Source organism: Mustela erminea, chromosome 3 (genome assembly GCF_009829155.1).
Source record: "Mustela erminea isolate mMusErm1 chromosome 3, mMusErm1.Pri, whole genome shotgun sequence".
NCBI lineage: Eukaryota > Metazoa > Chordata > Mammalia > Carnivora > Mustelidae > Mustela > Mustela erminea.
In genome coordinates this window covers 71,216,501-71,241,976 of record NC_045616.1, presented here as the reverse complement: position 1 = coordinate 71,241,976, position 25,476 = coordinate 71,216,501, and the positions used below count along the sequence as shown (strand labels likewise).

The 25,476-nt window shown below is 35.6% G+C and overlaps 1 protein-coding gene across 1 annotated transcript in view; it reads left to right on the top strand.

Moving 5' to 3' along the window:
- CWC27 (CWC27 spliceosome associated cyclophilin) overlaps positions 1-25,476 on the top strand; it is a 193,739-nt gene that overhangs the window by 149,516 nt on the left and 18,747 nt on the right. Inside the window, exons 12-13 of the mRNA XM_032336143.1 lie at positions 10,663-10,772; positions 15,482-15,585. Coding sequence (XP_032192034.1) covers positions 10,663-10,772; positions 15,482-15,585 — 214 coding nt within the window. The remainder of the gene's footprint in view (positions 1-10,662; positions 10,773-15,481; positions 15,586-25,476) is intronic.

Here is a 25,476-nt window from a genome sequence, read left to right as displayed (position 1 = left end):
GCATTGAAGACATTTAGTATTCAGCCTAACTCAAACAGATTTGAGGAGTCAGAACTTCGTCCACTATTCTTTCCATTATAAAGCTATAAAGCAGTGTTTCCTTAAAAAAATTAAAAAACAGGGACACCTGGGTGGCTCAGTTGTTAAGCATCTGCCTTCGGCTCAGGTCATGATCTCAGAGTCCTGGGATCCAGCCCCTCATTGGGCTCTCTGCTCAGCAGGAAGCCTGCTTCTCCTTCTCCCACTGTCCCTGCTTGTGTTCCCTCTCTCGCTGTGTGTGTCTCTCTCTCTGTCAAATAAATAACTAAAATCTTAAAAGGAAGAAGAAATAAAAAAAGAGAAAAAGAAAATTAAAAAACAAATAAATAAAACATAAAATAAAATAAGCTACAAGCAAAATGACCTGTTAGCTGGAAGCCAGAATCGGCAGATTGAGGGCTGGCTTACAGCAGATAGCAGTAACAGTAAGACTAAGCAGGGTGACCCCCATCCAACTCAGACTCCAACCCCAGGTTCCAGAAAGCATATCTGAACACAGGTCAACTTCAGATGAAGCATAACTTGATAACCTTTGTCCTACCCTCACCTTCTCTCAAAATTTAGTTTGTTAGAGATATCATTTAAGATGGGAATTGAGGAAGAGGGGTGAAATCTGAATCAGAGTAAGTGTACCTATAGTAGAGAATATGGTCTAGGCAGTTTAAAAAATTCTGAGACAGTGAACACAGCCAGAAACAATTGGGCATGGTACTTTGAAGTAATTGCACATATTTTCATATTTAAGTTAGACTATTCTGATAGATATGGAAAAATAATTTTACCAGGATACTTTTCAAAGTTCCTTCTTAAACTAATTAGGGAAAATTCTAACAAGATTTTAGGAGTCAGTCTCTTCTCTCTCTCTCACTTATTTGTCTTTGTCTTCTGAACTACTGAAGAAGGCATTGTTTTCATTAAGAGAAGTGTGGGTATCAGAAAACTTGCAACTTTAGCCTCCATTTTACCAACTAACTCAAACTAGTATTATAATAAGAAAATACACTTTAAATTTTTTCTTTTCTTTTTTTTTTTATTTTATTTTAGAAATGAGTTCAAACAACATACCAATGTAAGGTGGTTCAACACACTTCATTGACTTTAACAAAAGGCTTGCAGATACTTGTAAATAATTTCCTTGCAATACAGACCTAGAAGATAGGTCTTGTGGCTACTTGTTACTTACCAAAATAAAGTTCCAATTCATTAATCTAGCACTTAGGTACTTGCATGATCAGATTTTTCTTATTTTCCTTATTCCCTATCTTATTCACCCCATTCTTCACTTTCACAGAACATTTTTTTCTCTTTCTCTTGTGCATACTGTCCTCTGTTGTCTTCCTGCTTGGTTATGGTGTCTCTTCTACCTGCTATGGCTTAATCTTCTTTCTCCTACAAGGCCCAGTGATCCTGCCACTTCCTCCTCCCACCTTTCCTCTGTCTCCTCTGCATGAATTTCCTAAGTACTTTATCAGGACCTCTCTTATGCCATTTGTAACACTGCACAGTTAAAGAGTATAGCTGTCTTATCCCTTTTCCAGCTTAAAAGCTTCTTACATTGGGAACCATCTATATTTCACTCACTGCCATATACAGTAGTGCCCCCCTTCGTTCCCATAACTGCTTGCAGTGTAATAGAGTAGAAACAGCATGGGCTTTGAAGTCCGACAGCCCTGATTTCAAATCCTTGCTCTATCATTTATTAGCCATATAACCTTGAGCACGATACTTAACCTCTCTAAACCTGTTTCCTCTTTCATAAAAGAGACGATAATACCCATTGTGTTGTTACAAGAAAAAGAATTGAGAAAGCAGGCACAGAGTTCTTAGTATTATATCTCAGACATGCTAGGTCCTAAAAAGTGATGATAGTACTAGTAGTAGTGGTCTTAACTTATATTTTAGAAGCTACTTTATTGCTTCAATGCCTCAGTCACACAGAGGATAAAAAGAAGCCCATGTGTATCACACATGCAAGTATTTAAGCACTATTTTGAACTGGTCTGTAAACTCTTATAACTACTTGGAGAAAAGTACCTCATAAATTTACTGCAGAACAGTAGAACTCTCCTTTAAGTGCTATTAGAAATGCAGATATTCTGCAGTGTTTAATTTACTAGGATAATTATAGCCTTAGGCAATTTTAGGTACCAATTCTTTAGTATCTGCCCTGATTCGCTTCATGAAATCTTTTTATCTTAAAGAATTTTGTATATCTTTTCTTATTGCTACAACACAGAGTACAAAATTTGTAGTTTCCATATCTAGAATGACAGTTCAACATAGGGATGTTATCAAAATGGCCATCAAACTGCAAGAACTGTGGGTCACACCATCTGGAGAAGTACACAAAGTGTGCTCTGTTGAGAAACGTGGGGGCAAAATCAATCAATCTTTGTGCTAATCCTAGTGTCCAAGTGAGGAAGAATGAAGTAAATTTGAACAGAAACAACAGAGTAGAACAGATAGGTGGAAAGTTAGAGCCCCAGAAGTAAAGCTATTAATGCCCCTCAATAATTCTCAGTACTCATTTTTATATTGTAATTGTTTCTTGTGATCATTATTCAGAAAAGTGGAGAAACATCTGATTTTAAAAAAACTTATCAGACAGAGTCTATATAATAAAAAAAAATGTATTAGTAATTTAAGGCAATTTCATGTTTAGGGTTCAGAACCTGTCTTTACTGATATAAGTTCTCTTCATCTCTTAATTTATTAGATAAGTTCATTTAATTTATTTGAATTGATTTTTAGTATAATACTTTGTGGTAACTAATGTATGTGTTGTTATATAAGTTATTACCAACACGACTGCTATTTGAATTATAAACTCCACAAAGCAATATACTGGGGGAAGTAAAAGTTAAAATTTTGTATTTGGATAGGACCAGGACCTTAAAATAAGTTTTAAAAAATTTCTAATAACTTAAGGGAAAATAACAAAAATTAAAATTAAGAAAACTCCCAATTAGAGAATTAAATCTATATTGGAGAGTCATGCCATTTTATAAATGGTCACATTGTAGTATAAATGGATATAATTTCAAAGTGATTATTAGACTATAATGAAATACATCTGTGGTGATTACACATTCTAAAGAGAAAGAACACACAGTAGTGTATGTAGAAAGGAAACAACATTAAGTTGTCAGAAGATCTGGATTCTGATATTCCAAGCTTAGCACAATCATTTGACCTCTCGAAACCTCAGTTTTTTCATCTGTAAATGAGCAGTTATTGCTGCCTAAGAACTTTATAGTACTAATATTTTGTATTGTGATTATGGACATACTCCTTTTATAGTGAATTAAAAAATTAAGATTAACGGGGCACCTGTGAGTGGCTCAGTGGGTTAAAGCCTTCAGCTCAGGTCATGATCTCAGGGTCCTGGGATCGAGCCCCGCATCGGGCTCTCTGCCTGGCGTGGGGCCTGCTTCCTCCTCTCTCTCTCTCTGTCTACTTGAGATCTCTACCTATCAAATAAATAAATAAAATCTTTAAAAAAAATTAAGATTAAGTAGCCAGTAGATTATAATTATACAGAGCCCCTATATATGAACTTTCATTTATTCATAGGCTACCCCTGCTAGAAATGTTTAATGGAAAATACAGCTGAAAGTCAGTCTTCTTGTGCAGAGATTAAAAAAAAAAAAAACTAAAACCTAGTCAGGCCAAATTAAAATTTCTCTAACCGAGGGGCACCTTGGTAGCTCAGTCGGTTAAGTGTCTGCCTTCAGCTCACGATCCTACAGTCTCAGGATCGAGCCCCACATTGGGCTCCCTGCTCAGCCGGGGGTCTGCTTCTCCCTCTGCTCCTTGCCCCACTTGTGCTCTCTCACTCTCTCTCAAATAAATAAGTAAAATCTTGGGGAAAAAAAAAAAAAATTGCTCCAACCAAGATGCAAACCCAAACGGAGGCCATAAAAATAAAGATGGACAAATCAGAGGAGTGAACCAGCAATATATAAGATTAAAACTATGGAAAACAATGAAGCTGAAATGGAGAGAGGAAAAAAAAGTAATGAATCACAAAGGGAGACTTAGGAAACTCAATGACTTATTAAAACGTAGTAACATTCATTTCATAGGAGTCCCAGAAGATGAGGAGAAAAATGGGCAGAAGGTTTATTCGAGTAAAATACAGCTGAAAACTTCCCTAATGTGGGGAAGGGCACAGACATCAAAATCTAAGAAGCATCAAGAGCTCCTATTAAATTCAATAAAAGCTGACCACCACAAAGGCATACCATAGTCAAATTCATAAAATACAAATAGTGAAAATAAGTATTTTTGTATTTATATTCAAAATGGAATACAGTCTAAAAGTCTGGATTAATTTAACTGTATTATAACTTGTTACTTTCACATTTCTCTACTCAGTTAATAGAAAAACACAGGAAAATATTGTGTATTACTTTATTTTGAGGGTTATTTTAAGCCTAAAATAACCTGAAGCAATGAAGCTAGGATGAACAACAGCAAAAGAAAAAGAAAAATTCCATGTAAATGTAGACTGAATTCCCTTTAATCACTGTTCAGTGATAAAGCATATGCCAGTGTTCAGTGTTCAAGCATACTTCAGGCAATTCCTGAATTATTTAACCACTTTTGGCTTATTTTCATGGAACTACAGGCTTATTTTGACCACCAGATGGAGCCAGTATTCAATTCGTAACAAAAAATATGCTGAAAATAAGAAGTGGTTAAATAAAATGAATTAAATCATGGATTTCTTATTTTAGTTCACAGTACAGAAATAAATTAAACTCTAAATTTCTGCCTAGTCTTGTAATGAGCATAAGACACCTCTATTAAATAATTTCATTGTTGTGAATAATTTTCATCTTGGCAATTTTATAGGATAAAGAGACCAGTTTTTTTCTGATTCACTTTCTAAGGACATCATCTAAGCAACTTTTAATTATCTTTAAAACAAAATTAGTACAGGGCACCTGGGTGGCTCGGTCAGTTAAGTGTCTGCCTTCAGCTCAGGTCACGATTTCAGGGTCCTGGGATTGATTCCTGCATCAGGCTTTCTGTTCAGTAGGGAGTCTGCTTCTCTCTCTCTCTCTCTCTCTCTCAATCCCTCTTGCTTCTCCCCACTCTTATTCTGGCTCCCTCTCAAATAAATAAATAAAATCTTTAATAAATAAATAATCCCCCAAATTAGTACAAATTTAACCTCCTGTCATTCAATAAATACTATGGATTATAATTATGAAAATGATAATAAAAAGTATATGTAGGCTCTCATCTTAATGGCAGAGAATATCCCCATTATTATAATTTCCATAATATATTTTCCTAATAAAACAAACCAAAAAATGGGCATTCTGACTGGGGGGAGAATATATAGTTTATCCCCAGTAGCTCCTCAAGGAGATGGTGAAGCGTCAATCAATGGCTACAACTCTAACAGATTCTACCTAGAAAGCTTAGTGTTCAAGTAATCAGAAGTAACTACCTTAAAGTTGACTTCTACTCCTCTTACCTATTTAATACATGTCATAAATTATTTATCTCTAACTCAATTTAATAAAACAGCTATCTGCTGAAAAAGTATTTGTATGCTAAGGGCCCTGAGCCCCTACAAGTCCCTCAAAGAGTCTTTCATCCCACAAAAGCAATAAGACTACTATGGACACTGCTGTAATTTAAGATCTAAGAATGATCAGATTGTTCATTTGTCTATTCAGCTACTATTTATTGAGTACATACTATATGCAAGGCATATGCTAGGCCACAAACAGGGCATAATACCTGCCATGTGAGTTTGTAGACTAGGGGGCAGTACAGACAAAGAAGCAGTTATGATAATAGTATTTAAACTGTTTAAAGGTTCAAATGAAGGGGGATATGACTAATTAAGGACTATCAAGAAAAAATCATTGAGAATTCTTCCTAGGTAGAAATTATTTACATAAACCCACGTTTTGGCAAACTGTATTTCCCATTTATCATGGTCTAGGAGGAATATAGAACCTTTTTTGGTAGGATTTTATTTCATCAGATACATCCAGCTGGTAACCTGAAGCCTTTTTATGTTGAATTGGAGTACTTTCTGTTCTCTTGTGGTCAGACATGAAGAAGAAATAACCAAAGTGGTTAAAAACTTGTCATTTAGAACCAGACTACATGGGTTTATATTCTCATGTTTATAGTCCCATAATAAGTTATTTAACCTTTTAGTACCTTAATTTCCTTATCAGCAAAATAGGGCTAATACTATGCCTTCCTTATAGGGTTGGTTATCAGGATTAAGCAAGTAATTCAGGTACTGGTATCTGGCACATAATGAGTACTTAAAATGTTAGCTATCATGGATATTGCTTTTCAAGCTGGTACTTTTCCGAGAATTAAGAACTGGTGTATATAAAATGTTATTTTATTTTTTAATTTTTTTTTTTAAGATTTTATTTATTTGACAGAGATCACAAGTAGACAGAGAGGCAGGCAAAGAGAGAGGGGGAAGCAGGCTCTCCACCGAGCAGAAAGCCCGACACGGGGCTCGATCCCACAACCCGAGATCATGACCTGAGCCGAAGGCAGAGGTGTAACCCACTAGCCACCCAGGAGCCCCATAAAATTTTATTTTAAGAAAACATACTTTTTAGCTTCCAAAAAGTATGATAAGTACAACTAGGTATCACCAGCATTGATGTTTTCTGTGTCCATTAAAGTCTATCCGTTTTGTTTTCAAATGCTATTTACTATTAGCAGTAACATATTACTTTTATTCATATAAAAGTTTTCATTTATTATGGAAATTTTTCAAAAATTTCCTCGAAGTACTGGATGCCAGCATATTTAAAATAATTTATAAGCAGCCTTACTAACAGTTTCTGATACATACTGATTATTCAATAAGCCTTTTTCAAAAAAATGAATGAATGTAACAACTACGTGGAGCTGTTAAGCAACTTGAGCGCTGATCCTGAGACAGTGGAGGGAATAAGCCCTTTATCTATAAGACGAGATTTGTAGATGGATACCACTGGTTCATTAGTTAAGTAACCACAGTTGAGTCATCGTCCCTTTATGTTCAGAACAAAAAGTTTTCACAGTGAAGAGATTCAAGTGGAGCAAGGATTAAGTTTCTGACTAGCTCTCAGAGGAGGGGTGAAGGCATTCTTTATAACATGCAAGGACAGAAGTGCCGTACTTAACTTTGTCACTTAAACTAAGCGTCAGAACACACGTTTTAGCCCAGGCGCTGCTGGTGATCCCTCTGGGAGACTGGCTGAGAAACTTCACTCACCTAAACACTGGTTCCCTCACCTATTGACTGAGAAGGTAGATTGGTCAATCCTTAAGGTAACTTCTAACTCTGGTGCTCTAGTGAGCTGATAGTCCAGTGATAAACTGATGATTATAGTGACGTTGGACATTCTTTTCACCAGACCCTTTCACATATATTACCTACCTATATTATCTCAGAGATAGCTGAGATACTTTATTCTAATACTATAACATATGTAAGCTTTAAGCCCTCTAAGGAATCAGCAATTTGAAATTTAAAGTCAGTGGCTTGATTTCTTAACTATTTTCATGTATCTTAGGTTTGTTTCACCCTTTAGACTACATTATAGAATGAAAAGTTTGTATCATTTTTGTTTTAGATGTCTTTCATAGCATTTCTCAGAATGCCCACATATGAGAGACACTAGGTAAAATTTTATTTTCTGGATTGAAGTTTTAGTTGAAGTCACTAAGCACAGTGTGCCCAAATGCCAGCTCTACCATTTTGTAATTCCTGTCTCCTCATTTGGTGTATGGATCCTTTATAGATCATCAAAGCACTTTAACATGGTGCCTAACATATACTCTTTGGTAAATGTTCTTTTTTTTCCCTACCACTCTTCCTTCCTATTTATTTAGCATATTTTGTACAAATTTCAGTTAATGACAAATAGTCATCATATTATATCATCATTATTTATGAATTATCATCCACTGTATATTGAGATTTATAAGAAAAGTAAAAGCAGAACAGTCTGTACTTAGAAAAACTAAACTTTTCAAACTCCTTGTGTATTTTATTAGCCAGTTTTATGTCACTAAAATCATCCAGTCACTTATTCAATTTTTGTTTATTCAGGGGGATTCAAGCACATGAGAAATGAATGTGCTACTTCCTGTTCTGGCAACATGGACTGAGTTAGCACAGACCTTCCTTCTTCTACACATATATAGAAATGCTGGATAAAATATGATCCCGCCCAATTTAAATACTTAGCTAAGCTTAAGAGAGGGAGAGAAAGAGAGAAGAGAGAGAAGGATAAAAAAAGAAAGGTCCTAGGTACCAGAAACAAAGGGGGAAAAAAGAGCATTAAGTGCGCAAGGTGATATTATCGTTGCCCAGGGGGGTAATGGAACCAGATGTAGGCTCTACTAGCTAGAAGCTGGGAGTTTTAATCTCAGACTTGGAGAGAGATGTGGCTGTGGCTCAAGAGAAAATGGAAACTAGAAAAACCATCCACCTAGCCAGGAAGGCCACAATGAAGCTTGTCATGTTTCAGACCTCTATGTGGGGGAAATTTAAAAAAAAAAAAAAAAAAAAGTTTTTCAAAAAAGCAAAACTCTAAACCTCTACCAGGCATGGCTACAAAGTCTGAATATACATTCCCTATATGGTATAGGAATCCTAAGCCAAGAAATTAACTTGAAAAAAAAAAATGTCTAGACTACTGGACCCCCTAAATTGCCTGGTAGAAACAAATGCAAAAGTTTTTTGTAGAAACTCTTAAACAATCCTGGGTGCCTAGAATTCTTACAGAGCATGATGGAGATGCAGCTCTAGCTAAATATAAACTCACAGTCAAAAATTAGAAAACACATAGAGAATTGATGAGCCTAGGAAGAGAGTCAGAAGACTCTCCCCAAGAGAGATGCCCAAGAAGAATCTGAAAGATACAACATAACAGGTGTTTTAAATAATTAAAAGAGATTTTTAAAGGACTAAATATAATTTTAAAAAGACTGAGACTATTAAAAGAACAGATGAATAACCAAAAGAATAACCCCAAAAAATACCTAGAAATAAAAATATAATTAAAATCAATTGCTCAGCTTACATCTTAAAAACTGAGTAATTATAACTAAACAAAGGATTAATAAACTGAATTATAAAACGAAGGAAATTATTCAGAATATACTTCTGAGAAATAAAAATAAAAAATTAACGTGCTATAATTATTCATAGTTGATCATATTGTAAAGGGAAGTACTTATACTAATGTGATATACTCAGTTATGAAATAGAATAGTTGACCAGATTTTTCACAGAGTTGGGTTTATGCAGCAAATGTCACAGCATTAGAAAATCTCAAACAAAATGGCTGATTGTTAATACACTGCACATTAATAACATTCTTCAAACCACGTAACAAAGATGTAAGCAACAAACCAAGGCTTGAATAGATTACTGGCATTCTTGATTACATCTGGCTCATCTTCATTTGCCAGCCAAAGATAAGAGATAGGTTGTTGGTTTTGGTTTTTTTATTTTTCAATCATAAATTTTCACTAATACGAATGCATGTAAGTTAACACAAAATGTTAGTACTCTTCTTGAGACAAAACTGTGCTCCATAAACCCAGATGTTAACTAATCTTCACAGTTAACTAATCTTCAATACTTTTCAAGTATTGCAGGATCAAATCTATAAATTGGTGTTCTAATTTCTAACTTAGTAAAAATTACTTTGATCTGCTTCTGATAGCTGTCCTGACTTATTCGTTGGATATACTTGTTTTTTACGATAACATCAAATTGAACTTGTTTATTAGTTGTTGCTGTTGTTGCTTTAACTGAGTGAGCAACAGAAGTGGCAGGTTGCTGGAAAATCAACCAATATCAAACAATTGTATCTTATAAACAGGAGAAGAATGTAAAACAGCAGTGCTGAATTTTAGGAGAATCGTAAATATTATTTATTTATTTATTTATTTGACAGACAGAGATCACAAATAGGCAGAGAAGCAGGCAGAGAGAGAGAGAGGGGAGGAAGCAGGCTCCCCACTAAGCAGAGAGCCCGATGCAGGGCTCGATCCCAGGACCCTGGGATCATGACCTGAGCTGAAAGCAGAGGCTTTAACCCACTGAGCCACCCAGGCGCCCCTCTTAATTATTTTAAAAGCGAGATAGGTGATTTTATACTCAAACAAGTGAGAACTACAATAATACATTATATAATAAAGATGTTTATAAAATTGGTTGATAAGTCAACATTGATCATTGTCCAGCACAGGAAATAGTTTTGGAGCTGGATCCACTTATTGGTTTTGTTTTTATTTAAATTTTTTAAAATAATTTATTTATATATTCGACAGAGACAGCAAGAGAGGGAACAGGAGCAGGGGGAGGAGCAGAGGGAGTAGGAGAAGCAGGCTTCCCGCTGAGTGGGGAGCACAATATGGGGCTCAGTCCCTGGGTCCTGGGATCATGACTTGAGCCAAAGGCAGATGCTTAATGACTGAGCCACCTAGATGTCCCTGGTTTGATTTTCACATGGGTGAAAACCAATCCCAGGTTCTGACCTCCTCTTCTATAATAAGCATAGATGTTAATATGAAACCACATAGCCTTTTTATTATTTATTCTAAGAATATTGTATTATTTTTCAGAGGATGAAACTGATCCTGATGATGCTGTTGCAGAATACAGAAGAGAAAAGCAAAAGTATGAAGCTCTGAGAAAGCAACAGGCAAAGAAGGGGACTTCCCGGGAAGACCAGGTAACTTCATAAGCCTAAATCTATATGTAACGCATTGCCTTTTAATGGTCTTGAGGTGTCGCTAATGAAACCTGATTTGATTACACATCAGAAAAACACTACCTCTTAAAAATGAAAAAAGATATATCCGTAGAGTGTGGGGTGACAGGAATCTTGGACACTCATGTTCTTTCCAGATATTGTAGGCAAAAAGCCTAAAACTTCCAGGTTTCAACCTTGTACTCCCATATCAAGCATAGGAACCATATAAAGTCACATATTCTCAGTAGCCAGGTAGAACCTTTGTCTAAGTAAATATAAAATGGAGTGGTGGCGATTATAAATGGTGAAGAGATTTCTTCTAGCACAGCATCTCACATACTGACTAGCCAGTTCTGCTCAAAATTGTAAACTGCCTGTAAATAAGGCATTCAGTCCACTAGTTGATTTCTATTGTAAATAATATCACAGGACTCTTCTTGTTTCAAATAATTTATGAATTTTTAAGAACTCATAAAAGATGACTGTTAGAAATAAGAATAAAAAAGCTCCACAATCTGAAAGTCAATTTTATATACCATGCAACACTTGGCATTTAATAAAATAAATATCTCCAGCAGTCATTCATGTTGAAAAGCTAGGGGGAAGACCAAAATCATTTATATGTGATACTGCCATGTATATCTATTTGAGAAAATGCCATTTTAGGTGTATAGATAAAATAGGCAAAATAAAAGTAAATTAAAAAGCCCAAGTCTATTTGGATAAATTAATATAATCAGGGACTACATTATAAATGACACCCAATTCCTGGTAAAGCAGAATCATGCATCAGTACTTAGCATGAAAATAATCATAAGGAAAGTTCTACAAGAAGTCAGATACAGGAAATTGTAATTATAGAGGATGAATTTGAGCAATTTTCAAAAGAAATGGCATATCAAATGAAATTAAGAAAAAGTACATTATTAACTTGTTTTCATGGAGTCATGGTGAATAGCAACTGCAGTCAATAATACTACCAAAGATACCCAAGGATCACTCTTATTCATGCACTCCTCTTTTTTGCTTCCTAGCAAATAATTATTAAGAACCATGTACTAATCAGGATATTTGGTGGTAAACAAGGTAGACACACATATGTCCTGAGCTATTAGGGAAAAGAGCCAGTTAAGTAATACCATTAAAAAAAGGTGAGCATTGTGACAGGTTAAGTGGAACTATGGAAACATCTAATAGGACCTAAGATGGTCTGAGAATCTGGGAAGGCCTCACTGAGAAAATGATTCAGCAGTCGAACTGTGATGGTTGAATAGATAGGTAGCCAGACAAAAGGAAGAGTATCTGATCTCTTTGCAAAGAACTATATGTTAAGTATGACTGTAACATAAACTAAGAGAAAGATGATGCTAGAGAGGTAAGCAGAAGCCAACTCATGCAAGACATTTTTGAGTCATATTAAGAAATTTAAATTTACCCTAAGGGCAGTGGGGAGCCATTGAAAGAAGGAAGGGACATGATCTCATTTGCAGTTTAGGAAGATCCCTCCAACCTGGCTGCAGTAGAGAGAGTATACTGAACCAGGACAGGACTAGAGGTGCAGAGGCCCACTGAAGAGACTCTTACGTGTAGATGCACATGCAACAAAGTCTGCAAAGGCAGGGCCTCTTCAAAACAGTTTCCTCCTGCTAGGATAATTCTCACTATGCTGAAGAGCCATGCTATAAGTAGTTGCCATTCATTCCTTCAGCAAAAACCAGAAGACTAACTCCCTTAATAGATGCCAAACAGAAATGTCCCTATGTAAATCCTATCTTCTTTTTTTTTTTTTTTTTTTAATTTTATTTATTTACTTGAGAGAGAGAGAGAACAAGTCAGAGAGAAAGAGAGAGAGCGAGAGAGCATGAGCAGGGGGTAAGGGCAGAGGGAGAGGGAGAAGCAGACTCCCTGCTGAGCAGGGTGCCTGACGTGGGGTTCTATCCCAGGAACCTGGGATCATGAACTGAGCTGAAGGCGCTTAATTGACTGAGCTACCCAGGTAGCCCAAATCCTATTTTTAGTCTATGTTGTGCCCCATTATTTTTGTGATGTTTATTTTTCTGCCTTGTGTCTTCCCTTGCCTTTAGAATGCAGCTAGAGAAAAGTCTAATCCTGAATACAGGAGAAGCTAAAAAAGGCCAAGATAATGTTTTCTACTTGTTGCAGTCCCCCTCCTCTGAGCAAAGGCCCGTAGCAGGCTAATTGGCTCTAAAAATAGACAGCCTTGCCACTTTCAACTCAAGGAAAAAGATCCAGGTCTAGCATAATTTTCCAGGAAGCTTTTAAATTTGATTCCACTAAGAAGTCTCCTTTGTTTTCATTTTTCTTTATGCCTTTAGAAAAGACATTTCCAAGTGTACAAATATCCACCATTAAAAATTGATGGGCTTGGGGCATCTGGGTGGCTCAGTCTGTTAGGTATCTGCCTTTGGCTCAGGTCATGATCCTAGGGTCCTGGGATAGAGCCCTGCGTCAGGCTTCCTGTTCAGCAGGAAGTCTGCTGCTCCCTCTTCCCCTACCCTTGCTCAGGCTCTTGCACAAGCTCACTCTCTCTCCCTCTCTCAAATAAATAAATAAAATCTTTAAAAAATCAGTGTTTACTTTATAGATATAGAAATATGCATATACAGATATATTTTACATAATATATATAATAGATATATAAGCTCATACACATATACACAAAAACACCTAAAAAGTCTTTAAGGATATTTGCCAAAATGTCGACAATTGTTATTCCTAGTTGTGGGATAATAGATATTTTTGTTTTGCTTCTCCTTGTTTTCTAGTATCTCTAAATTAAACTTTTTCTTATAAAACAAATACAGGGGCACCTGGGTGGCTCAGTGGGTTAAAGCCTCTGCCTTTGGCCCAAGTCATGATCCCAGGGTCCTGGGATCGAGCCCCGCATTGGGGCTCTCTGCTCAGCAGGGAGCCTGCTTCCTCCTCTCTCTCTGCCTGCCTCTCTGCCTACTTGTAATCTCTGTCTGTCAAATAAATAAATAAAATCTTTAAAACAAATACAGAAGTTTGCAAGCAAAATTTCTTTTAATGAGTGAGGTTTAAAAACAAGGGCTATCTTCTTTATCTGTTAACACTGCTTGAAGAGCTTAGTCTTTTAATTACTACTCCTGAAACAGAATAAAATATCTAAACCCTAATGCACTAGGCAGCCCTTAGAATGCCTATGAGGATATTCTGTAGGAATTTATAGTGTTTCCCCAAAACTCATCTCATTCAATAGCCATGGCAATGTGTACATTTTCACCTGTTGTTCATGTGGGCATTAAATTTTACAGACCTTATAAAGTATATAAGACACTTTCGTTATCATTTTTAGCAATAACTGTCTTTGATTCTTGCACCACCTGTCTTTACTGAGCTTAAGTTCTAGACCATCATTTTTCATGAACCATGGTCTTAATGGTATTTCCTAGATAAATTACGGAGCCTAGCAATTTATTGTGACTCCTTATTATACTTGTTACTCTCATACTGAATTATTATACATCTTTTTTCTTATGAAATATGAATATTTTAGTACTGAATTCAATATGACAGTATCTTAATTAGACATTTGATTTTTTAGACAGGTAGTACTTCACCCCATTTCACAATTATGTAGTTTTTTAAATTGTAGGGAAAAAAATTTTTTTCCAACTTTTGTTCTCTGCTCAAAATCTGGAGTCAACTATTAAGTTATAGCCAGGAGACAATGTGATTGTTTGTTACCCACAAAGGACACAGGAGAAAAACAAAAATTAGAGACATGGTCCCTTTTTAAAAAACCTACTGAATCATGGTAATTATGCCCTACTTCTTTTACTTAACAATAGAATGTAATACTTCATGAATATAATTTTTATAATAGTGTAATGGCATGCATAGTCACTGTTTTTTAGGAAATTTAGGAAATTTATCTAGTTCCTTATTGACAGACATTTTAACATGTTTCCATGAGAACTTGTATGAGTACTGCTGCAGTGTACACTTTTTGCATAAGCCATTTTCCATGTTTCACACAATTTCTCTTCATGGATTCCTGGAGGGGCGCGTGGGTGGCTCAGTTGGTTAAGCCTCTGCCTTTGGCTCAGGTCATGATCCCAGAGTCCTCTGGGATCGAGCCCCGCATCGGGCTCTTTGCTCAGCGGGGAGCCTACTTCCCGCCCTCCTCTCTTTGCCTGCCTCTCTGCCTACTTGTGATCTCTGTCTGTCAATAAATAAATAAAAATCTTTAAAAAAAAAAAAGTGATCGAATCAAAAGGAATGATCATCTTAAGGCTTCTGATAAATTTAAATGGCTTTCTAAAAATGTCACTCCCATTTACTCATCTTCTAACAGTTAATGTGTTCATTTTACCTTCCTTAACAATGAACTTTTTAAGTTCATGGAAATTTATTCAGTGACAAATAGTATTTATTTTTGGTATTTTAGTTTTAATTTTGCATATTTTAGTAAAGTACATCCTTTTCTATGGACATTAACAGTTAGCCATTAACAAACATACATTTTATTGTTTAAGAGTCTTTTATATAAGCAAATTTATGTTCCCTAAGTCAGAAAGCAGTCACCTGTGTCTATGGGAAAATGTCAGTGCAGATGCAAACAAAGCAATTTCAAGGTCTGTTGCAGTTTTGTAAAATTATATTTATCCTTATCAGAGAACTTAGCAGTGTAATTGTTATTTCAGACCCTGGCGCTGCTGAACCAGTTTAAATCTAAACTCACTCAAGCAATTGCTGAAACTCCCGAGAATGACGTTTCCGAAGCAGAAGCAGAAGATGATGAAGGATGGTAAGGGCTTTGATTCCTCGGTATCAACCCTGAACAAAAGGCTCAGGGCAGAGACGCTATTAGGACATTCCCACTATATCGCCCTTTTTTTTCCTCTTTCAGACTTCACCTTTCATCATCCCCTTGTCGTTATATAGGGCCTCAGCACCTTTGACTTCATTTCACTTGAGTAAGCACTTATTGAGTGCTCGCTGTGTTCCCAGTATTATGCTAGCCAGCGGAAAATACACAAGAAATATGTGACTTTCGCCCTGTCCTAAATAACTTTCTAATATTGTGGAAAAGATAAGAGTCACATTAAACAGCTAGAAAGCAGCCTCAAAAGATTCTAAATCATTAATTTTTTACACTGTCCCACAGACATTTTAGGACTCAGTAATACATTTCATAATCCTACTAAGTTCCTCTTAAAATTTATGACCTACAAGATCCTAGCAATTCATACGCAGTCAACTTATTTTTCTCTTTGGCTATTTTTCAGCTTTTTAAGACACTGATAAGAAATAAAGGAATTAATGACTCGTATATGTCCTATCCTTAGCACTTTATCCTATAATGGCAAAAAAGGGGGGAAAAAAGGGAATAAGAATTGCGCTTTCCCTTATCACACTCCTCTGTCCTCCAGTTGACTTCACATGTAGTATATTAGGACTCCCCACACCTAACTGCCCTCACCTCCCACTCACCCTGGCTCCAGCACATTGCTGCAAGCAAGCCAGTGGGTCACCCCCCACATATGACTCACCCTCTGGAACCTCTGAACTGTCACATGTGCCATTACCCCAACCCAGAATCATAGCCTCACTCCTCTCTGCCAGACAGCATCTCTCTCCTATTTCAAAACTGCTCAACACTCCCATCCTCCAGGAAACCAGTCAGCAAGATTTGTTGAGTACTCACAAATCTAGAGGGTGGAGGAAAGAGGGCTGGGACACACATTAAAAAAGACATAAAAACACTTATTAAGAAAACATTTAAGCTAGATTCTATGACTATATATAACTTTAATCAAAAGGGCTGAGGGGATGATTTTTTGAATGGACTGAATCCTACCTCCCCTAGGACCCTTACGTACCTATGTATTTCTCAAGATATAGTTTCTGTATGACTAGGTTATTTTTTTTTTAACCCTGAGACTTTTTTAATGGGTTTCTATTACTTATGTGTATTTGTTTACACTTAAGTTCAAAGTTGTTTAAAGGCAGAAGCTGGCTTCTCCCACTGTCCTGTGCCAAAGGGGAAGGCTCAGTGACAGTTGATTGACCCATCGAGATAAATGCACATTACAAAGAAGAACTTTCTGTTTTTTATATGACTGGACAGGTTTAGTTTTATTTTGGATTCCTTGAATGTCTCAAAATATCTTTCAAATGTTTTGGGTTCAGCCACCACATAAAAAAATGTTTTGCCAAGTCCTCTTCCCCTTATTTTTGAATCCATATGCATTTTTTAAGGAAACATGATCCATGTGTTTCTGATTCATTTACACTTAACTCATCAAGATGGTGTTTTGTAAGAGCAGTTTGATGCCCAATAAGTTTTTTTAACCTTTTTATAAGCCATTTAAGTCCTTTTTTATTGAACAGGAAAGTCACCAACAAATTTAAACCCAGAAGTTTCATTTGAAACTCATAACCCGCAGGATTCAAATTTACTTTTAACTTGGCAAGACCATTTAACTTCCCAGGGTTCTTCCTAGCCACTTGGTTCAGTATTTTCTCATTGTGAATTCCTCATTAGCTTCAGATATCATTAGTGTTTTTTAAATTGTCATTCTTGCTTTTGTGGTGATTTCACAGTACAATCTATGTCCTAACATCTTCATTAGAAAGTAAACAAATGGAAAAACTTTACCAGATGGTAAAATCACTGGTCAATGATGTTGACCACTTCTCCATCTGGGGAACAAAAATAAGTGGTCAAGGAAAGGTAAGTAAGTTAAAGACATGGTCTTCAGGGGGTTCATTTCTACCTTCAGTTGCAGTCTCCTTAACAGAAAGTCAGAACTGTAAACTCTGTACGTACACATTTTTCGTATTTGTTTTATTTAACATCTAGTAAAATACCTTTTGTGTTCAGGGTACTAAAGAGAATCATACAGAATACATGGGACCCTTTTTATTGCACTATAGACAATTGAAATTTTGTAACCCGGTAAGCAACAACATCCTTTCTGTTCCTAAATACACCCGTTCCACTTTATCAGGTCTCTAGTGATTTAGATCATCTCTCATAAAGTATATTCCACTCAGAAAAGAAGTCTTATATTCAGAATGATTTATGGCAAATATTATGAGTGCATGGCATGTGCATGTGTGTTATGCATAAATTACATGGTTACCAGACTATTTTGTAGGTCACGGTTACTGCTTTTCTAAGAAGTGAAAGTCAGCCAGTGCTGTACTACACTGTCAGGGTCTGTTATCTGAGGTAAAATGATTGCTTCTCAGACATTTTTATGTGTCCACATGAGTGACCACACATTGAGGGATCATTTTCATTTTCTGTCAAGATAGAAACCATTACCAATTTGTTATGTTTTCTTTTACTTGGCAAACTCTTCTATTCGCATTTTTGGCTGAGCTGCTGTATTGGCATGGTATACAACAGACATTTGGGTACCATTCAGCAGCATTCTACTTTTTATGCAAAAAAAAAAAGTGGGAGGGGGAGAGAAAGAAAAGAAATATGATTCTATTGTAAACACTGTATATGGTGTTTGATAATTATTCCCAGATTTCACTAACAAAGCATTTAAAGAAGTGTTATTAGTAGATCTAAGCTGAAATGCATGATAGAAATTTTTCACTCAAAATTATTAGGATTCTTCCTTTGTTGGGATATGTGCTGCCAATATTTGGTGGCAGTGATGGCTCCCAGATTCCCATGTAGCAGCTAAAGTAGCCTTCTTGCCACTACATTCCTTCATCCCACAGCATCACACTCTTATAGCTATAGAATCCTTCTTCAAGCATGGATTTTATAAAACCGATTAGATATATGGCAGGAGTCATCAGCCAACAGATTCATATGACCATGTGGATGAAATCCACATGCCATTTTGGGTTTGGTTAGATAAAGCTTGGTTAGTTCCCAGAAAAGTTTTGAGAGAGCGGTGTCTGACAGGATAATAGAGAGACATAAAAAAGAAAGCCACCTGCTCCGAAGGAACAAAACCAGCATTCCAAGGAGAGGAGAAAAATTAAATCTATGAGATTAAAGTGTGATTTTGTGAACATTTAACTATTTGCTGCTAAGTTCCTTTGAATTTTTTTCCAGATTGCTAAATCCAAGATTAACCTAATACTTTATCACAAATATTCATGATAAAATAATAAACAGTATAAAATCTGTCTGCTTTGCTCCCTCCTTGTCTTCTCGCCTCACTCTCCTCTACCACTTTCCATAAGACAGTATTCATTATCATAAGAATTAGAGAAATACTAACAATTGCAATGGTTGCCTCAAGTATTTTAATAATTATTTTTATTATATAAAGAAAAGATGTTCACTATAGCAAATCAGAATTCAGACCCTCAAAGAAAATAAATAAAAATCACCTGTAATCCAAAACTCAGCAGTAAATACTATTAATTTATACCCTTCCTGATATTTTTATGCACATATATATATCTTTTTTGCAGAAATGAAGCTGTATAATGCTGTAATCTTATAACTTGCTTTTTTCCCCTCAGCAATATATAGTAAGTATACTGATTAAGTATATATATTGATTAAGTACTTTTCCTTGCCATATATAATTTTATAATTAATTTTTACATTTTTGTATCATGGCCACATAGTATGCCATTATATGGTAAACCATAGTTTACTTGATCAGCCCTATGTTGCTGGATATTTAGGCTCTTTCCAGTTTTTATCATTATATACAACACTGTAGTGAACATCCATGTGTCTTCATCATTGCTAGTTTTCTCTGGATTAATTGCAAAACTGGAATTTCTTACTCAGTGGGTATGCATATTGGGTTTCTGCTAAATATTTTCAAGTGGCCCTCCCAAAATGTCATTCCAGTTTATACTCCCATGTAAATACCATTTTTATGACTTGCTTTTAGGGCTGTGACAATCTCAAGAATTAATTAAGGTACTCTGCTGTACTTAGTGAAAGAGAATAACATTTTACAAAAAATGCTTTGCCCTTTTAAAGTTTTAAAAAACACACAGTCTGGTTTGCTTCTGTTTTTAATAAAACTGGTACAGATTTCATCATGATTCCTCAGCATCCTCAGGTCTAAGTGGTTGTGTTCTTGGTTCTGAAAAATTCTCCTTCCAAGATAATCTTATAAGTTAGAACTTTTGAATCTAGATTCTTCTTTTATTTGTTTTTGTTTTTCAGTTTTATTATTGCACCTTGACTTGCATTAAAAATCAGTTTGTCCATCAGTCACTGTTTGTTTGTGCTAGAGATTGGAGTTCAAGAACCAAGGTTTAGCATGAAGTAGTTTTCAAGCGTTCCTCTGGAGTTAGCATAGCATAGAAATAACAAGGACTGGTTGTCTGAGTATCCAAAATTGTGAAAATTTAATAATGCAGACATAAAAGTAATTATTGATAGGCCCATTCAGAGCTCCTTATAAGGTACCATTGAAGGACATTGCTTCATCTCACTGGCAAAGCTGTAAACACCTTTTGTGTATAATACATACTGTAATTTGTATATGGCTTAGTCATGTATTGAGTAAAGGATGCAATAACTACAGATGAATATTTTAATTTTAGTCTCTACTTCAGTGGAGTCAGGACATTACCAGGCATGGGTAGTAAGTAAATGTAGACAAGCCCAGATATAGGTATGAGGACAAACACTGTGAGAACAGTGAAAGCCCACCTTAGCCAAGTGAGAGATCTTCTTTACCCCTTAGCATTAAGTAGGAGAGCAGATCTCAAAAATTTTATCTCTGGACCCCTTTATACTCTTAAAAATTAGTGAGGACTCCAAAGAGCTTTTATTTGTATGAAATATATCTATTGATATTTACCTTCTAAAAATTAAAACTAAAAGAAAATCACTAAAATCATTTCATGTTAACATAAATAAATTTTTTACAAAGAACCATTGTATTTTCATAGGAGAAAGTCTAGTAAGAAGAGTGGCATTGATTTACCTTTTTTACACATCTCTACTATCTGACATAACAGATCAGCTGGATTCTTACATCTGCTTCTGCACTCCATTTTGATATTACACATCAGGTATTTGCTGAAGAATTCCACTGTACATTCATAAGATAAGAATAAAAAAGGCAAATAATGTTTTATTATTCATACTAAAATAACTGACTTTGGAGACATAAAGAGCCCCAAGTCACACTTTGAGAACTGGTGGACTAAAGCATCTTTAGTCATTGTGTCATTGCTTCATGATGATTCTTTGTTAGATATAAAACCCAATCTATAGGTCCTGGGAACCTTTATTCAACTTCCCAGTTTGTGATCCTTGTTTTCAAGCAGTACCAAAGTAATGCTTTCTGAATTAAATGTGCCCAACCTATTGGTCTAGACCTGCTTCCAACATAACAATGCCCATAACAATTCCAAACTGATACTTAACTGTTTTTTTTCTTCTTTTTCAGAAGTGTTTTGTAATAGACTTTATTTTTTTAGACCAGTTTTAGATTCACAGCAAAAATAAGCAGAAAGTGTAGAGTTCCCATATTCCCCTGCCTCTCCTTTCCCCTAACACACAATCATCTCAGCGATCAATATCTCACACCAGAGAGGTACATTTGTTAAATATGATGAACCTACATTCACACATCATTATCTCTCAAAGGCCACAGTTTACATTAGGGCTCACTCTCGGTGATATATGTTCTATAGGTTTGGACAAATGTATAACGGCATGTATCCACCATTATAATACCACGCGGAGTAGTTGCACTGCCCTAAAAATTCTCTATGTTCTGCTTCTTCATCTCTCACTTTCCAGATAATGCTGACAACCAGAGATTATTTTACTGTATGCATAGTTTTGCCTTTTCCAGATTCACAGAGTATGTAGTCTTTTCAGGTTGGCTACTTTCACTTAGTAATATGCATTTAAGATTCCTCCACATCCTCTCATGGCTTCCTAGCTCTTTTTTTTATGTGCTGAATAATAGTGCATTGTCTGTATGTAGTATACTTTACTATACTACTATGTAGTATAGTTTACATCCCTACTAAAGGGAAAATCACTTGCTTCCAAGTTTTGGCAATTATGTATAAAGCTGCTGTAAATATCCATGTGTAAGTTTTTCTGTGGACATAAGTTTTGGGGTAAATACCAAGGAGCATGGCTTCTATAGCATATGGTAAGAGCATGTTTAACTTACAACTCATCCAAAGTGGCTTGACCATTTTGCATTCCTGCTGCAATGAATGAGAGTTCCTGTTGCTTGACTTCCTTACTGGCATTTGGTATTCTCAGTGTTTTGGATTTGGCCATTCTGATAAGTGTGGAGTGGTATTTCACTGTTATTTTAATTTTCAATTCCTCGGTGACCTATGATGTTGATCATCTTTTTACATGCTGTTTGCCATCTTTATATCTACTTTGGTGAGGTGCCTGCTAAGGTTTTTTGCTTGCTTTTTAATCAGGTTTTCACTTTCTTATTACTGAGTTTTAGAAGTTCTTTGCATATTCAGATGTGTCTTTTGTAAATATGTTCTCCCAGTCTGCGGCCTGTCTTCTCATTCTCTGGACATTGTTTTTCACAGAGCAAAAGTTTTTTATTTCAGTGAAGTGTGTCTTCTCCATTGCTTGTTTCATGGATCATGCCTTTGGTGTTGCATCTAATAGCCAAAGTCATCTAGATTTTCTCCTTTGTTATCTTCCAGGAGTTTTACACGTTTACATGTTGCATTTAAGTCTTTGATCCATTTTTTAATTGAAGTATAATTAACATACAGTGTTAAACTAGTTTCAGGTATACGACGTTGATTCAACTGTTCTCTACATTCCTCAACCACAATAAGTGTCATCACCTTCTGCCACCATAAAATGTTATTACAGTATTATTGACTATATTCCCTATGCCATGCTTTTCATATCTATGACTTACTTACTTTGGTCTACAAATCCTCTTTTTTTTTTTTTTTTTTTTTTTTTTTAGATTTTTATTTATTTATTTATTTGGCAGACAGAGATCACAAGTAGGCAGAGAGGCAGGCAGAGAGAGAGGAGGAAGCAGGCTGCCCACCGAGCAGAGAGCCCGATGTGGGGCTCAATCCCAGGACCCTGGGATCATGACCTAAGCCGAAGGCTTTAACCCACTGAGCCACCCAGGCATCCCTATAATCCATTTTGAATAATTTTTTTGTCAAGTCTGTAAGGTCGGTGCCTAGATTAATTTTTTTTTTTTTTTTTGCTTATGGAGTGTTTATGTTTATATCACAGACTTTTTGGTTTTAGCAAGTCTGCAGAGTTACTTTAATGTGCAGTCTCATCATTTCCTTTTAACAATAGCCTGTTAAGTATATTTTTACCCAATTATCAATTATTCAGATTAATACAAAATAACTGATGGAGTAGAAGTCACTTATACTTGACTTTAAATATACATACTTTTTATGCTTTTCAATCCTATTCTTCTACTGGTAGTAGGAGTTAAAGGTGGCTCTTAATCCTACCAATTCATTCTTGAAGCAGATATTTGCATGTGCTGTATTTCAGGTATCCTGCTAGGACCTTAATGCTATCTTCCCTCATTTAACCCTCAGAGGGCTCATAGGTTAGAGACCAGCTATGGTGGATTTGTTTCTTACAACTCCATCAGATAATTAGGGTTAGTCCCATTCTATAAATGAGGCAGCGTTGGCCTAGAAAAGTAGGTTATTTGCCCAAGATCACACAGTCATAAATGGTGAGGCTCTTGGTCACACGTAAGACCCTATGCTGCTTCCAGAACAGTGATTTCAGCATGAAGTAATAATTAATAGAGTGAAGCAGGGGGAATCAACTTGACTTTCATAGACCTTTGATTCTAAATCATAATATCTGTCTTCTAGAGGTGGTTACAGCATATATCATCCATCCTCATGTTCAGAATACTTTCTACATTCTTTTAAAGATATACACCACCATGGGCACCTGGGTGGCTTAGTCAGTTAAGTATCTGCCTTCGGCTTGGATCATGATCCTGGAATTCCAGGACTGAATTTGAGTCCTGCATCAGGCTCCCTGATCAGCTCCCCTGATCAGGGGAATCTGCTTCTTCCTCTGCCCTTCACCCCGCTTGTGCTCTCTCTCTTGCAAATAAATAAATCTTTAAAAAGAAGAAGAAGAACAGAAAAACAATGCACCACCATGGAGAGTCTCTGTAATCCTACATGTTGAATTACCCTTTAATTATATTGCAAGCTGTTAAATCAAACTGCCTGAGCAAGCAACCTCTATTGCAAGCCTCAGTTTCTTCACCTATAGAGTGGAGATAACAATATCTACCTCAGGATTATTATTAGAATTAAGTGAGATAATTCATGTAAAGCAGTTATAAAGTTATAAAGTGCTCGATGCTAAGGAAATACTCAGGGAATATTAGGGGTGAGAGAGGGAGGGGGCATGTATATTACTGAGGTAATATTGGTAAAGCCTGACAAATTACTAAAGCAGCACAAAGTAAACATTCTTAATTAAACTGACAAATTGTTACATAGTTGTCTTCATGTAATATTATCAAAGAAAAATAATATATAAAGAAAAGGCAAATGTTATTTTACCTCAGTTATGTTGTCTGTGACCAAAAAGGAATGTAAATTCAGTAAATATACTAGTTATGCTTGATGGCTCTATTTTAAAATGTCTTGAGAAAAGGAAGTATTATAAAGCAATTTCTTTAGCTGAATCAAGATTATAAAACCCTAAACCTTCCAGAGTATAGCTGATGTAAATTTAGCATTCAGAGAAAGAAAAGGAGAGTGGACAAGACTACCTTTTCTATCCTGGGAAGACACAATCATAGATTATGGACTTGGACTCTCTCTACAATCTTTTTTTTTTTTTTTTTTTTTGAAACAGAGAAAGGCCCTGTAGGCATAAGTAGTTCATTTTTATTGGAAAGAAAATTTAAGGAGCCAAGGTCCTTGGGATTAAGCACAAAGCAGTAAAAATTTATTTCACAATGGGAGTTACAGATAGCAACCAAGCCAGTACAAAATGAAAGTTCCCATTGTACACGGGCAATCAAGAAAATAGGAACAAAAGTTCCATTACTTTAACCATATTTGAAAGTGAAATGATGCTTAAAGTGGGACAGAAAAACCCAATAGTAAGATTTCAGGTGAAATTTAGTGAAGATGCAGAATTTGTATATACTTGTTTGTATTTCTGTAAAAAGAGTTTTAATTGTATCATCTTCTTTCATAGAATTTTTTAGATAAAATTTATACAAATTGTCATATCGAGTCTCCAAATTAACCTAATTTGTGTTTATAATAGTCAATATAAGAAATACTGAAAAAGAACAGGAAAGAAAAAATCAATAGTAATTTCATACCCCAGAGAGTGATCATTAATGCTTCTTTCTATCCATATATATATGTACACTTTTAGAATGGAGAATTTGAATTGAATGGAAATTATTATACAAAATTTATCCAATTTTTCATGGTTTTTCATGAGTGAATAATCCAAGTTAACATATTTTGTATGTTCAATGTCATTTCCTTAGGTTAAAGGAAGTGAAACTGCTGAGTTAAATATGGTTTTTTTTTTCACTTTAACAAGGAATAATTTACATATAAGAAATTGCTCCTCTTATGCTCAAAATAATTTGTTCAATTTTTAAAATTGCCTACACTCATTTAAACACCACCAGCACAAGTGCTAGAACATATACATCACCCCTGAAAGTTCCCTCATGCCCCTTTCAGCCAGTTCTTTGCCCCA